General features: G+C 43.6%; 1 protein-coding gene across 2 annotated transcripts in view; it reads right to left on the minus strand.

The window, feature by feature from the left end:
- IBTK (inhibitor of Bruton tyrosine kinase) overlaps positions 1–17,046 on the minus strand; it is a 55,662-nt gene that overhangs the window by 13,720 nt on the left and 24,896 nt on the right. For both annotated transcript variants that reach the window (XM_069974693.1, XM_069974692.1), the window contains exons 16-25: positions 15,564–15,660; positions 13,478–13,579; positions 8,861–8,978; positions 8,337–8,397; positions 6,510–6,637; positions 5,581–5,693; positions 5,217–5,365; positions 3,703–3,857; positions 2,427–2,519; positions 1,650–1,799 (exon numbers count right to left, since the gene is read on the minus strand). In XM_069974693.1, coding sequence (XP_069830794.1) covers positions 1,650–1,799; positions 2,427–2,519; positions 3,703–3,857; positions 5,217–5,365; positions 5,581–5,693; positions 6,510–6,637; positions 8,337–8,397; positions 8,861–8,978; positions 13,478–13,579; positions 15,564–15,660 — 1,166 coding nt within the window. The remainder of the gene's footprint in view (positions 1–1,649; positions 1,800–2,426; positions 2,520–3,702; positions 3,858–5,216; positions 5,366–5,580; positions 5,694–6,509; positions 6,638–8,336; positions 8,398–8,860; positions 8,979–13,477; positions 13,580–15,563; positions 15,661–17,046) is intronic.

A 17,046-nucleotide genomic window follows, 5' to 3' on the forward strand; every position in this document is an offset into this window, starting at 1 on the left:
ATTGAAACATAATGGAGTTGGTATGGGTTATATCAATGTCACTGATGGAGGCAAGCTATTGTTATATCATCTAGTACAGACTCCAGCATTAGAAGTAAGCCGATTCTAAAGCTGCACTCGCACATCCATAGAGCAGTCTGCAGCTGCAGGCCCACAGCTATGGACAGCACTACTGATGTGCATCTATACCTATCCCTAAGGGTGGTATTACACAGGCGGATGGGGGCCCGATAATACCTGTAAACGAGTAGCGATCTGATAGATCGTCGCTCGTTTACTGGACCTATTAAACGGCCCGATAATCGTTAAACAAGGGCTGCAGGGACATAGTTACCTAACTATATACAATACCTATCCACATTCCAGGCCTGCTGCTGCGGTCTTCTCCACGGGTCCCTCGCGCTCTAACTTCAGAGTGGCTTGTCAGCTGACAGGCCGCTCAGCCAATCACAGGCCGGGACCGCTGACAGCTGACAGGCCACTCTGAAGCTAGAGCGCGCAGGACCCGGGGAGAAGAAGACCGCAGAAGCAGCCCTGGAGCGTGAATAGGTAATGTATATCGTCAGTCGCCGGACGCACACCGCTATTACATGTAGCGGTGCGCAGTCGGCGCCCATCGAAAATAGGTCCAAACCTGTATCAACGATCAGCCGATGATCGTTGTCATCGGCGATCATTGTATTTATTACATGGAGCGATTATCGTTCCGTGTAATAGTACCCTAACTCCATGGACTCTATTCATTGAGAATAGTTTATCCATGCCGCAGCTGCAGTCCATACTAGGGCCTGCCAGTATAATTTTTGTTGTGGCACAGATCCAGGCCCCAGCATGGACCGGTAACATCTATAGGTGTGTATGGGGCCATAGAAAATAAATGGGTCTGTAATATGTGGATGTGTGAATGTAGGCTTACAGTACATTATTAACCTTGGGCCTTCATAAATGATAAGTCCTGAAATGCTGATACTTTTGCACAACTTTCCCCTTTTCACCCTTGGCAATCACTTTGTGAGGTGAAAACCTGGCAATTGGTTCTCAATTCACCCTGAAAAGGGTAAGACAGTACAGTCAAAGACACACACAGTTATAGAATTTAATCAAGAATATGATGTGTGCTGAGCCCTAAACTTCAATAGCCAATTGTACCTCACAAGAGGCTATTTGGTACACATCTGCAATACAAACAGCTACGCACAATTTTCAGATAATACTGAAAGCGCTGTTAAAGTGTATCTAAACTCTTACACAACTCCTGGCATGATGTAGAGACACATCAGACGTAATGACTGGGGAGGTCTGGCTGCCGAGATCCCACCGAACACTAGAACAAGGAGACAGAACAACTGGCTGTGTCTCCATTTCTGAGCGAAAGAGGAAAGCCAAACAGAAATGGAGGGACACAGCGCTCAGGCAAATGCTTCTGTCCCTTTGTTCTAATGATCATGGGGGCCAAGCAGCAAGACCACTAAAGATGACAAATCCTGACATGTCTCTATAAAAGTTTAGATACATTTAAAGTGTTCTCATGATTATTATGTGTGTATATAAGCTAATAGCTGCATCCTATCTGGCTTCAATGGTGACATACAGGTAAATGTCTAAACATTAAAGTGTATGGGTGCTCCTTATTGTTGAGGTTTCCTTACCATGTTTTGGGTGGGCTCTTGATGTTTGTAGCCAGAGCACTTGGATTTGTAGTGCTATCAGCCTTGATGCTGCTCTCTTTAGAGGATAAGGCCATCATCTTCCTTTGCTTTTGAGACAGCTTCATCCCATGAGCAGCCGGCTTCTGAGTTCTGTAAAATAATGCAGATATGACCACATTTTAGCTCTGATACTATAGGTTATTACATTCACTGATAACTGATAAGAATGATCGTTTTTAAGTTGTTGTTTTTTTTACATACATATCCGTGCTGTCAGTTTCCCGGGCTGCACAAACAATACAAGGATTGTTTGTGCAGCCCGGGCCCCTCGATTTCTCGTGCCTTTATAGCATTAACCTCGCCGATCAGTACTCGTTTGCATTTAAAAAGAAAAACAAAAGTTTAAAAAAAAGTCAAACAGTAGTGATCTGACATAATCCCCTGCCATTCCACCTGTGCTCCATCCCAGCTGCTCATCTCTAATGGTGCGTTTAGAGAGAGATTTATCTGACAGATTTTTGAAGCCAAAGCCAGAAATAGGCTATAAACAGAGAACAGGTCATAAAGGAAAGACTGAGATTTCTCTTCTCAAATCCATTCCTGGCTTTGGCTTAAAAAAATCTGTCAGCTAAATAGTAAGACATTTCTAATAAAAACTATTAAAAAAAATAGCTTCATTTTGCATTCAGAAAACAAACAAAAAAAATGTGAGGTCTCCGTAGCCTCTAAGGTATTGTAAGACATCATATAAAAGGATTTAGAATAATGGCAACTAACCCAGCCACTAGTTTTGGCGTAGCTCCACATTTTTGAATATTTTCTTCGAGTTCCATAATTGTTCTCAGATCCACAGCAGGAGGACTAACCGGGCTGCATAAGAAAAAAAAAAAATATATATATATTTATTTAGTGCCAACATAATCCGTAGCACTTTACAATTCTGGGGATATACACATAGACAAAATCAGACATTACAGAGATATACAAGTAGTCATCAAGTCAAACATGAGGAGTGAGGGCCCTGCTCCCAAGAGCTTACAGTCTTGGTTGGAGACAAGAGGCAGAGGGGTAAAAGTGCTTTATTGCTACAATGGTCCAGCCATATAAATAGGTTAATGCAGGTAACAATGGGTGAACTAGTCACAAAGTAATGAGAGTAAGCACAGGTCTAAGTGCTCGGACAGTAGAGGGGGGGGGGATTGGTTTGACCAAATTAGGGACCCTGATAGGCATGCTTTAAAGTGACACTGTCACCCCATTTTGCATTCTGTCTTCTCCTCACAGAAAGGGTGAATTTAGCAGTTTTCATACCTTATTTTATATCATACGTCATGGTGCTTGTTCAAGTAAAAAGTGATCTTTTATCAACTGCAGATTGTGCTAAGTGGGCGGGGCGTCATGGCATCAGCACCACTTAGCCCCGCCCACAGTTGGTTCCGTGACAATCGGTACATAGGCCCCGCCTTCTCGACATCCATTGGTATGGGCCGACCTAGACGGGGTGGGGCCTAGACCTTTAGGCCAGCCTGTTCCAATGGTATGCCAATGGTGGCACTGTGGGCGGGGCTAAGTGGCACTGTTACCATGAAGCCTCACCCACTTAGCACAATATGCAGATGATAAAAGATTACCTTTTACTTGAACAAGCACCATGACGTATGATATAAAATAAGGTATGAAAACTGCTAAATTTACCCTTTATATCTATGTAGAGATGTCAGAATGCAAAAAGGGGGTGACAGTGTCACTTTAAGAGATGACTTTTGAGGGCACTTTTGAAGCTTTGGGTATTCAAGATGACTGACTTTTTTTTGGATAATGCACTCCATAGAACCGGTGCAGCTTGGGTAAAGTCCTGAAGGCAAATGCCTGCTTCCAGAGTAATTGCTGCTTTAACAGACTGGGACCATTGAATAAAAACCCAGGTCATATGATATATAATGTAAGACTAGCTATATGTGTTGGATTCTACAGACCTACAGTACCTGTACGATACTAAATGTGAAAATGATGGTTACAACTATTGTACGATTTGCACATTACAGATGCTTACCTGATTGCCAGAGCAACCCAGTTTTGAGACGCAGCAGAAGCCCTTGTATTTGGAATCGCTTTGGGAGAAGAAACCATATGCTGTGCCAGTTTAGAGGACCCGGTCAGTGCTGGGGGTGAGGTGGTACACCTCACATCAAAAACCCTATTTTTCTCCTATTTGATAAAAAGAAGAACAGGTTTAATACTTCTAATACAACCAGAAATAAATGTTACTTGTGTTAATACAATAGTTTTTTATGAAAAATTATATAAACAACATTTCATTTAAAAAAGGTTCCCATGGTTTGCCTATAAAAGTACAGTAAAGGCTAATAATAAAACATAATATAGATACCTATTATATTTGATGTGGAATGTATGGGTTGTCTTCCATGCCGATTCCTATTTTCCCTACATTTTCCAAGATGCTTCTATTAGGGGCAGAGGGGGTAGAGTCTTATAACTGACTGCACTTGCAGCAAGTGATAACTCTGTACCATAGAACCTCTGCCTCATAACTTAAATGATAGAATATCCTATGAGATAAAGCTTGATCCTATGTACTTAAAGAGGACCTGTCATCCCCCCGTGCCGACCCCCCGCTAGAGACCTTAATACTTACACGGTGCACAAAGTCCCACTCCTGGAGCCGCTCCCGCCACCGAGATATCGCTGTCTGAAGCCCAGCAGGTGCGCATCAGAGATGAGTCCGACGCTCAAAGAGAATGACGGCTCCAGACGGCGATGTCGCGGCAGCAGGACTTCGTGCACGTATAAGGGTCTCTAGCAGGGCTCTGCCCCGGCACGGGGAGCGGGGGACAGGTCCCCTTTAATGAGAGGTTTCTTAACACTTAAAGCAGATGTCCCACCTTTCCCTGTGCCTCGTAGCTCTGTTAACTGCAACGTCACAACCCCCGGCTGGGCAATTGCCCACTCAGCCAATCTGTGACTGAGGAGGGACACCATGCCAGTCACTGACTGGCTGAGTGGGCAAACACTCAGCTGCACTGTGTCATTGTAGCTGCAGGAGCATGGTACATGACATACCGGTTTCCTGCAGCAGATAACATCCAGTGGCGGCGAACGGGACCCCGGCGGCGATGCTACGAGGCACAGGGGACAGGCGAGTTAATGTTTGTATGTTTTTTTTCACACCCACCTCCATCTACCTGCAGATTTCAAAGTTGGTGGGACTCCTTTAAAAGTAGGGGACAGGAAAGAGGCATCTCATGGACACACTACAGAATCCTACCTTCATCCTCAGAGCGCTATAGGAAGATATCAGCAGGTTAGATACTTTTAACCTGATGATAGTTCCCCTTTAAAAATGTTTCTGTGGTGACTGTTGGCTGTATCACAAGTTTTAACGGCACATATACAGCTGCTGCACAGATAAGTGATACGCTCACAAGCAGAATATAAGAAACTGTGGATGCCAGATGACTGACCAGTAAGGTATCATGTAGTAAAAAAGAATGAATGAATGTGAAAGACCTCCATGTTTTTATCATGATTCCAGGAACATTAACAAACCTCTTTTTTCTGTGGACTGAAGGTGGCAGTGAAGTCGGGCGACTGTAAATCTCTCGGGCTACTTGCCCCTGCAAAGCTTCCTTCCGAGTCGGATGTTAACAAATCCTGGAGTGACTCAACTGAATTGTTTTTTTCAGATTTGAAAAATCCTATCATTTAAAAAGGGAGAGAAATTTGAGCAACATGACAATATAAAAGGAAACAGAAAGGCAAAAATCTCTGCAACATTATAAAAAACGTATTTCTCCTTCCAACCGCACTGCACAGAACCTAAGTCCGGCATCATTTTCAGATCAGGCAAGGGAATTATATATTCTGCTGTGTACAACATCCAAGTTAGCAGGGCATTAGATTCAGAACAGACCTGTGGACGGTGGGCTCTGGATGATGTCAGAAAGGGTGTAGCCCCCAGAGCTGTCTGACCGCTTTCTAGGCCTCCTCTTTGCTTTACTTTTGGCTTTCTTGTACAGCACTTCTCTAGAAATAAAAGCTCTAATAATTATATTGTATACAATTGAATCAAAGGAACTTAAGAACTAAACAATGTCATGGCATGTCTGTGTGCCAAGTTATCTGGAGACGCCACTCTAACCACGCTATACCCACAGCATCTATGACACGTCTATACATATCTATACATGGAGAAATTGCCTCTTTTGGATCATCACTTTATTTAATTGCTTATCTAGAGTTAACACATTTACATTAACCATTTACATTTACTCACGTCAAGTCAATCTAGTGTTCCCTTTCTGACATACATACTAGGGACAATTTCATGGCTTAACACATAACCTATAAGTATGTGAACATAAAAACTCCATGTAGATGTTTCCCTGGGGAACTTAGGACCCCACAACCAAAAGGAAACTGCTTAACCAACATGTTTCTGAGATATATAAAGAAATATATGTATAAAATGAACACTCACTTAAAATATTATTAAAAAAGGGGATATTCCTAACTCACAGGACAGGTAAACATCCAATGGATGTATGGATCCATACCTGTGTGACGAATGGGGGTTCCCTGCCTCTATAAGGTATAGGTATATAATGCATGTACATGGTTTATTCCATGTTATGGGAGCAGCCAAGCTGCTCACTGAGCAGGATGCGACTTGGGTAACCCCCATTCTTTATGCAGATAGGGGGCATGGGAGTGTGGCAGCCATCTATCAGACATTCACAGCAGATACACCATAAAACAAATACATTTGTTGCTATCAGTAACCCTTCTAATGTGTAATTGAGAAAACAGATGTCTGGCAAGATATCTTATAAATTCCCTTACGGAGTTGATTGTTCAGAAAAGCTGTCATCTTTAGTAGACATGAAACTTTCCCCATCTTCATACTCCAAAGTGCTGATGTCTGGTCCATCCAACCACGGAGTGATCAGTCTCTTGTCCATTGCAGGGATCTGTCATTTACAAAATAAGTGTTATACTGGTTTAAATTCTTGTACTGGCTGTGTAGTTGAAAAGGACATGCAGTCATATCATACAGTACCTACAGTATAATATGTCACAAATACTTAAAAGGGAAAGTGTCATCAGAAATTGGACTGTGTTAATTATTTTTATGTAAAACATATATATTTTTAAATAATTTTAATTTGAGCATTTTTTTCCTAAATTTTCCATCTATTTTATGAAATAATCCAGACATCTTGCAGTTTTCATTCTCACCACTGGGGCAAAAACTAAGCTACGACTTCCTGTTCTGTCTGTGGTGATAAGAGGAGTTGCTGTAAAAGTGATCTGTACAGCATTCCAGCAACACCGGTAGACAGAGACGACAATAGCAGCTCCCCGTGGAATGACCTCCTCCAAGGTCAGAGTATCCTCAGTAATGTTTCACATTCACCTCAAGGGGACAGTCTGTCTATTGTCGTCTATATCCATGAGTCTTGCGGTAAAGCAGATCAGTAAATGCTGTTAAAAACAGCTCAGGCAAAATAGCAGCCCTCATAACAATGTATAAAAAAAGTGAAATTATTATTATTATTATTATTATTATTATTATTATTATTATTATTACTACTATAATTCAGAAAATAGAAAAAGATTAGAATAAAAGAACAAGTTTAGGCAGTGTTTACACACACACAGATAATTGACCAATTTATCTGACAGATGTTTGAAGCCAAACCCAGGAAAGGATTTGAAAAGAGGAGAAATCTCAGTCTTTCCTTTATGACCTGATCTCTGTTTATAGTCTTTTTTTTTTTTCTTTTTAAGTCAAAACCAGAAACAAAGTGTCAGATAAATTGGTCAAATATCTGTGTGTGTAAATGCAGCCTGAGGCTATGTGCACACTACGTATGAGACCAGCCGTTCCAAGACCCAGCCGGGTCACGGAACGGCCGGTCTCTGGCCGGATCATCTCGGCCAGTACTTAGGTGCGTGCGTGCGCCCGCATCAGAGCTTCCCATAGCACACAGTGAAGCGAGCGGCCGGAGCCGCTCGCTTCACTGTGTGAACTGACGGGTCTTTCTGCGGCCGGAATTCACTGAATTCCGGCTGCAGACAACTGACCTGTCAGTTTTTTCTGGCGCTGCACAGATCCCGGCCAGAGCGTATACGATGTGTGTACGCTCCGGCCGGGATCCAATTGCACACAAGGCTACGTTCAACTCCGCAAAACTATGGCCGTAGTTCTGCGGCGAGAACTACGGCCGTAGTTTTACGTTGTGTGAACATAGCCTTATGGTGCGTTTACACAGGCAGATTTATTTGGCAGATTTTGAAAGCCAAAGCCAGGAATGGATTTGAAAAGAGGAGAAATCTCAGTCTTTCCTTTATGACACGTTCCCTGTTTATGGTCTGTTCCTGGCTTTGGCTTCAAAAATCTGTCAGATAAATCTGCCTGTGTAAACACACCATAAGTATCTGATTCTAACCAGTAAATCAGGTGACACATGCCCTTTAACAGGTGGTGGTCTCCAAGCTTGTATATTTAGTGTAATAGTGAATTTTCACGTTTACATCCTGTGGACGCGCCATAAATGCTACAAATGGGAACAGCCCTTGTGTGACACATACCTACAGTAAATGGATAGAAATAGAATATGCATGACAGCACACAAGATTCATTTTCTCGTATAAAACTACCCTTACCATTTTCCTATAATAATTTGCCAGTTCTTTCAGCACATCCTCGCTCAACACATCCAAAGACCTACAGAATTATGGAGGAAAAAAAAAAAGGTTAGAAGCCATCTTTACACAGTACATACAATGGCTTCTGTTAAGAACTTTTACGGACAGCTGGAAACCAGATTTAACAAAACGAGTGCCCTGAATTCTTGGAAGTTCATTCTACTTCTATTCATGTAGATAGAAAGCAGGATAATAGATGACAAATGAAGGACGTCAATTGCCTTTGAATTGTCAAATCAAAGTAACAGAGTATTAACTCCCCTCTCCCCGTGCCTCTTCAGGCCCAGATCACTGTTCCAGGACTCCCAGTGCTGCACACGTCCCGACCCGGCTGATGGACTGGCCACCCCAGTCACTGATTGGCTGAGCAAGCTGTCCATCAGGCAGGACAGGCATGCCCCCCCACCCCGAGTTCTGATGTCTTCTGGTGGGGGTCCTGATACTAAATAAAATGAACACAGAACACAAAGCTATCTACATACCTGGTTTCCAATAAAGCCGCCATATTTAGCCCTATGAACTGGAAGCAGGAAACCTTCAGCTGGTCGGCATTATACAACGCAGAAAATTCCAGCAATTCAGCAGCATTTTTCAAGGTAACTGGAAGAGAAACAAGAGGAGAGGTCTCAAGAGAAGCCTTGCTGAGTAGTAGTTAGGGAAATACATTTTTTTTTATTTCCATTGGTTCACCATCCAGCTAAACCAGTGGTAAAAGTTCTATAAATCACATGGAAATGGAAATGATCCTACTGTGCCTGCCCTGTACATTTATATTGGCATGCATTACATGTTTTTTCCACCCTCCAATTAGAGATATGCTTCACAGCAAGGCCCATGTACATAGACATAATATACCGGAGCAGACCCCATTCATTTGTATGGAGTACATGTCTAGTTATGCTCTGTGAACTGCGTAAAGCGGGGGCATGGAGCTCCAACCATCGGCTATTGTGAATGGATTGTTATTTATGTACTGGTGTCACTGGTGAGGATTATGCTCTGAATAAGGGCTGTCACTTCAATCAGAATATATAAAATAGGTGCCACAATTTACACTGTAGATGGTGGCTCCCATGAAAAGTAATGGGTGTGCAAAGCAAACATTACTTTGGCACCTATTCTTGCACGTGCTACCAAAACAGGTGCTGAAAAACTAAAAGAAGAAGTATTATACAGAGAGAAGGGCAGCAGTGAGAAAAACAGAGTATCAGCCATTAAAGGGGTTATCCAGCGCTACAAAAACATGGCCACTTTTCCCCCTCTCTTTGGATTTGGATTGGAACTCCGTTCCATTTAAGTAAATGAAGCTTAATTGCAAACCACACCTGACCTGGAGACAAGACAGGGGGAAAAGTAGCCATGTTTCTGTAGCGCTGGATAACCCCTTTAAAGTGAATGTACAAGCAGCTACATCGCTTTACGATTTTATCAATAGACCTCCGCGAGAGAGAGTGTGTGCGCAGAGAGAGAGCAAGAGGATTTTTTTCCCATTATTTTATTTTTTTGGTAATATTTCTTTTGTTTACATGTCCATTGTTACCTGCAAGTAGGGGGAACACTGCATATTGGGACTACATATTGTTTTACTATCAGGGTGCTATTCGGGATCTCTGTGTCCTGTCTGTATTTCTACAATCCCATGATGTTTAATAAAGTAGTTGTACCTTTTCTAATCCCGGATAACCCCATTAAGTCTAAACTAACCCCAGTGTACAGAAAAGAGACTGTTCACAAATAGGTGTATGAGTAAAGTTAGCCTACAGAGAAAAATACACTTATGCAGTGTATGTGCCTATAACATTCACATCAATTACACAGTTGTACTGACATTTATAGGATTTCCTATGTATATTGTTAATCTGAGTGGACACCTTTAGCTTAAACACAATAATCTAAACTCACAAGTAGTCCGGTAGCAGTCGGCAGCCGACTTCAATGCCCGTATTGTGTCTCTGTGGAATCACAGAACATGTTTTCTTCTCCCTTACTGTAAATGTCATGAAGATGACAAACAGAACTGGGTGTACATATGGATTAGCGATGTGGATCTTGGAGTACCTCTATTTGTCCAGCATTACACAGTAAACAAGCAGCACAAAAGTCATCCCGTTTCCTCCTAGCCGAGCACAGCGGGGGGGGGGCGATCCCATAGGAGTCACTACAGCAGAGATTGGGTTTCTACACTACCATTCTGTGAAAACCTAATCTGTGATAACATTACGTGACGGGCTGAAAGAGGATACAACAATATCCTATTTATATGCAAGGTTCAACAAAGTATTACCTAATATTTTCAATCAGCACTTAACCTCTTAAAGGGAACCTGTCACCATTCTTGACCTGTCTTTTAATAGTTAGAGCAGGGGCCCCGCTGTCATGCAGCATCCAAGTTCCCGTGATATTCTGCACAGGAGACCGGTGCCAGGCTACTTTTGCCCTGACAAAAGATGTCTTGTGGTCAATAAGGGGTTAAAAAAATAGGAAAAGGTGGGTGATTTAAACCATTATTAAGGGATGGATGTATTTAAATAATAAACTAAAACCTTTATTATTATTTTTTTTTCACACGCCTCTGTAGTCCCCTAGGGGACTCCTACGAGCAATACCTTGACTGCTCATAGAAATCAATGCAATGTCTATGTACTGTATTGATCCATCATTTCTGCACATGACTGCTTCAGCCTCTTGGAGACAATGTCCGAAGTCAGGCAGCCTGAAAGGTCTAGCAGAGGCTTTGGGCTGCACCGATAGATTGGCTTTCTGTGATCTCACTGCAGGGAGCAGATCCAGACCACTGCACCACCAGCGATGCACAGCCGGGTCATTTAAATGCAATGGTAACTTTTGACAGCGGCATCTAAATAGTTAAATAGCTGCATGGACTATCACTCCATGCTGGCTATTAGTGGTAGTCCTCGGCTGCTGATGGTATCGTGAGCACTCTCTATACCCCCTCACTGGCCCCATGACATACTCGTCCAACATTTTTTCATTCTTATTTTCCCTCTCCAAAAGAGCCATATAATTGTTTTTTCAGGACTAACTGTAATTTGTAACGGCACCTTTCAAGTTAACTCACCCGTCCCCCGTAGCCCCACCAGTGGGTCCAGTTTGCCACAGCCGGGGTCCTGCGGCTCTGCTAGCTGCAATGTCAAGATCCCTGCTAGGTCACTGATTGGCTAAGTGGGCAATATCTCAGCCGTGATGTTGCTACTGGAGGAGCTTGGTATGTGACGTACCAGTTTTCCTGCAGAAGATGATGATGTCCGGCGGCTGAAAACAGGACCCCAGTGGTGGCACTACGAGTTAAGTTGCTCCTAGCTTGAGAATGGGCTATGTAGCCTGAAACAGGCTGTCGCTGTTAGAGACGCTCCCGCACCCTCTACTCCTCCCCCTTCCAGCTTTTAGGACTCGGAATAAAAGTAATGAACTTCTACTGAACTGGTGAGTGCTGGGACTTGCTTCTTTGTTGCACATGTATATTCCTGGATTTTCTGTGTTCCTAGCACCTCACATTGTCTCACCGTAGTCTCATAGACTGTCAGACACCACTACCATCATGCCTTTCGCAGGAGTGTGCTAACCAGCTGTACCTTACCTCCCCTATTGTGACACACTAGGTAAGTATGCAACTGCTGTGTGTTTGGCATATATGTATATCCGTGCGGTCAGTTTCAATGGCTGCACGAACAATACATGGATCGTTTGTGCAACCCGGCCACTCGATTTCTTCAAACAAGCGCGAATCTTACTGATTGGCACTTGTTTGGGGCAGCCCATGGGTGACAAAATCGCCACATGTAACAGGACCCCTAATGAGATAAACAGGTAAATAGACATTTGACTTCAAGGTAATTAAAAAAGGTGCACGTACTGTACACATAGGTCAAAAGTATGAACTATGCACATCTTGAGCTTCAGTTTCGAACTGGCAGGTGGGCGAGCATGGCCCTTGCCCAAAACGGCGCATGCGCACCTGAAGATGACGTCACCAGGAAGCAGGAGTCTGGGCCGAAATCAATATGCACGGCAAACAGGGAGGGGGAAGTAGTGGTGAGGTGTGCCACAAACGCCACACTGCTACTCCTATTTGACACTCGTTTCAAATGTATCACGCAAGACTGAAAAATCTACAGCACTGATGGCTTCGACAAAGGTCACATACACAATAGGGGACACACATCTACACTACACTGTCAGCACCTCGGGACCAGCCCAGGTGCTGACAGATTCCCTTTAAAGTGTCACTGTCGTTTACATTTTTTTTTGCAGAAATTAAGTAATTGGGTTTATTAGCCAAAAAATGCATTTTTATCCTGAAAAAGCAGTTTGAAGCTCCCCCCATCTTTGTGGTTCTCTTATGGAGAGCGAAAGGGTGGAGGGGAGTGAGGAACCAAAACAGGACAACAAAGATATAATTTACAGCTACATAACAGGGCTATCTCCTTTGAAGTCATCACTGACCTCCGAATATCTGCTTTCACACAGCTCCCACTGTGTAATCCTTTCTCTGCTCTCTGCTGGCGACTAATCTCCCTCCTCCTCCCTCTTTATAAAACAGATAGGCCCGACTGATGCAAAAAAAAAAAAAAAAAAGTCAAGATTTCCTGATAATGAGCAGTGAATGAGAGGGGAGAGAGGGAGAGAGGGAGAGAGAGAGAGGGAGGGAGGGGGGGGGGGGCTGGGGAAAGTCTTTTTGAATGCAGATAATGGCATATTTGCCTAATAAACCCAATTACAAAGTTTCTTAAAATCGCCTGTACTAAAAAATACGACAGTGAGGCTTTAAAGTACAAGTATAACACAAAAGTACTGAAATAGTCTTAGCAGCAAAAGGGTTAAAAAGTTGATCAGGAAATAACATCCCAGTAGAAGTCTCTGGCCTGCTTTAGGGGGAATCATTTTCTCCATAGAAATAAGGTGTTTGGTTAATATGCTATTTACACATAACATCGTATGACTTATGTGCTAATGGCTTACAGATGGGAGACTGTCACCTTGTTTATATACACACACAACTCTCCATCTCAAACTGTTCCCTAATAGAAACAGAAAAGCCCACGTAACACATTCGGAGAAATACTCGCCCTCCTACTCACGTCTTTCGGTAAGTGTGACCTCACACATCTCCTTCAATCGGACAATGAGTAGCTGATCTGCCATCACCAGGACATTACAGATGAATTCCACATTTGCAGAGTCTGTGAAAACAAAAGGATTTACAGGGAGAATGAGGAGAAGGGCACACAGCACCTCTTTAGAGGTGAGATCATGATTTATAAGACGAGAGAACACAGAAGAAAGTCAGAATATATTAGCCAAAAGCGACCTGCATGACTAGGAACAAAGCAGACGTTACTACATATTACAAATAGGGGAAGAAATACGAGAATTCCATCACAGACAGAACAAATAACCTGGACTTTATCAGTGTATAAACCGCCTCTAAATGGGGTAAACCCAGGATTTTTCCAACCATTAGTGACATTTACTATTGCACAATAACATTTGTCATCATGTTGGAAAATCTTAATCAGAAAATTTTCTCGTAAAAAACCAAGCCTGGAGTTGTGGATGTAAGTGCATTGTGGAGAGCAGATGTCTCCATGGAGTTGTGGATGTAAGTGCAAGCGATAAGCAGATGTCTCCATGCAGGAACATATCCACCAGTGTAGAATGGCCTTACTTTTCTTTGGCCAACTTTAGACCCTTCATCTGAAATATCGAGGACCTACACTGGTACAAAACACCTGACCAACTCTCTATCTATGAAGGCTCTAACTTCTGGTGGTCCCGACCAGCTCTCCACATTTGGTGGTCCCGACCAGCTCTCCACATTTGGTGGTCACGACCAGCTCTCCACATTTGGTGGTCCCGACCAGCTCTCCACATTTGGTGGTCCCGACCAGCTCTCCACATTTGGTGGTCCCGACCAGCTCTCCACATTTGGTGGTCCCGACCAGCTCTCCACATTTGGTGGTCCCGACCAGCTCTCCACATTTGGTGGTCCCGACCAGCTCTCCACATTTGGTGGTCCCGACCAGTTGTTCACATTTGGTGGTCCCGACCAGCTCTCCACATTTGGTGGTCCCGACCAGTTGTTCACATTTGGTGGTCCTGACCAGTTCTCCACATTTGGTGGTCCTGACCAGTTCTCCACATTCGGTTGTTCCATATCTTCCAACTCTGCAATACAATATGTAAAACCACCACAACCCCCATCCACAGAAGTAGCTCTCCCCTTTCCCAGGTATCAGGGGTTTCACAATTTACAACAACCACTCTATTACACAAAGAGAAAATCGGATGCACTTGGCCGATTATCGGCTGTACTCGGCAGATAATTGCTTTGTGTAACAGCTCATGCTGAAAACAACGATCAGCTAACATGCACAATGTCGGCTGATCGCTGGTTCAGAACAGGAACCAAAATCCTGATGTCGATAGCGACGGTCTGCTGGCCGTTGCCTTGTGTGATAGGAGTGGCAGCAGCAGCAGACTGCCACTATCTCCTATGGGCTCTAAAGATCATCTGGAAAGACCCTCCCACAGCTCCTCACGGCCCCTCGCTCACTGTCAGTGCGTGTAACAGCGCCGACAGAGAGCAGAGAATGAGGAAAAAGCTTGCTCCTCCAGATCGGGACATATAATAGGGCCCTAGGGGTATTATTACATGGCCTGATCATAACTGTAAAGGAGCGCCCATCTGCTAGATCGACACTTGTTTACTGGACCAATTACACGGCCCGATAATCGTTTAACAAGGCTTGCATGGACATAGTTACCGATGTCCTTGCAGCCCTTGCTTAAACTGCATACATTACCTGTCCATGGTCCAGGGCTCCCCTGGTGGTCCGATTCTCCCCGACTCCCGCGCGCTGCATCTTCAGAGCGGCCCGTCTCAGCTGACAGGCTGCTCAGCCAATCACTGGCCGTGCCGGTCCTGGCCAGTGATTGGCTGAGCGGCCTGTCAGTTCGGACAGACCGCTCTAAAGCTGCAGTGCGTGGGATCCGGGGAGAAGCAGGGAGAAGTCCTCTTTGGGACTTCCGCCAAGTGAATCGTGTTACACAGGATCCATAACCGAAATGTATTTCCCCAACCTTATATCTGTAATACCTGTTCCTGTTTATAAAACTCAATAAAAACTGTAAAAAAATAAATAAATAAATAAATAATGCACCTACCATTTATGGCCGGAGCCTCATCCATGTAGATATAGTCAAGAATAACTTGTAAGACTTCTGAGTGAACAGGCATTTCTAAAGCAGAGCAGCAGCTCGCCTGCAGGAGAGAGAGATCTTCAGTCATCTGAGTGTTAGCTTTATTTTCTTTATAGTCTCATATACATTTCCACTATGTGCCTCATCCAGACCCATGGCTCATTGCCCTATCACATGGGGTGGTAATAAGCCGGACAGGCCCAGTGACAAACAAGCAAATGCTCCTTTACTGGATGATCACATTGTTTGACAGATTAAAAAAATCTCTGTTTTGTAACCAATATAAGTAAAGGGCCACAGGAACATCCAGTGATTTTTTCTGAGGCCATGTTGAGCCATGTAAAGGCTCTTTAAAGAAGTTAACACTTGTTTAAAGGGAATCTGTCAGCTGCAATTTACGTTCCAAACTGCTGATACTGTTAGATAGCTGTTCGTGCAAGGAGACACGGTGGGGGAGATTTATCAAACATGGTTTAAAGTGAAACTGGCTCAGTTGCCCCTAGCAACCAATCAGATTCCACCTTTCATTTTGCAAAGAGCCTGTGAGGAAGAAAGGTGGAATCTGATTGGTTGCTAGGGGCAACTGAGCCAGTTTCACTTTACACCATGTTTGATAAATCTCCCCCTAAGTGTCTGCAGTTTGGAAAGTGAACAGCAGCTGACAGATTCCCTTTAATGAAACACATCTAGTTCAACACATCTAGAAGGGCCCCTAGCCCCATACTATGAAGCCATTTTTTCAGAAACTGTTTAAAATGGCCCAATATCTTATACAGAACTATACAGTTAAATTCACATAATTTATTGTGTGCACAGCTGGATTAAGCAGCCTATATACTGAACCTTTTATTACTATTGGACAGCAGAAGCCCAGAAGAGCGCTCTTGGCATATATCTGCACATAAAGTTCGGCTGGTTGGTATACATGTCAGATTTTTCCTACCATATTTGCCATGCAGTACAGATGTGATAAAGTGAGCCCAAACTACATAAAAGTAACTACTGGGGTTTATACAAATTCACAGGAAGACAAAACTATAAGGGCCCATTCACACTACAGAATCGGTGCAGAGATTACACAGCGAATCCCACCCACTATCTTTTTCAATGGGAGACTTGGCGCCTCTGCTCAAAGAACTGACAGTTCAATTCTCCGATCTGGGAGGCACAGAGAGCGTAGGCGCACGAGTCCTCCTATTGAAAAGAGATAGCAAGCGTGATTCCGTAGTGTGAATGCGCCCTAAGGCTCAACACACATGGAGGAGACATTTTTTTTTTAAATGAGGCACCGTCCTAATCTTCCCAGCTGGATATACTAAGAGGAGCCCGTCCCTGCACCTGCCACAGAGATTGCACAAAAATCTATTTTTGGCCATGCCTCCTTGCCGCACCTATCAGGCGAGCAGGGGTTAAGGTGAGTGAGCTGGCGGAAAAGGTAAGAATTGAC

Source organism: Dendropsophus ebraccatus, chromosome 6, assembly GCF_027789765.1.
Source record: "Dendropsophus ebraccatus isolate aDenEbr1 chromosome 6, aDenEbr1.pat, whole genome shotgun sequence".
NCBI classification, from domain to species: domain Eukaryota; kingdom Metazoa; phylum Chordata; class Amphibia; order Anura; family Hylidae; genus Dendropsophus; species Dendropsophus ebraccatus.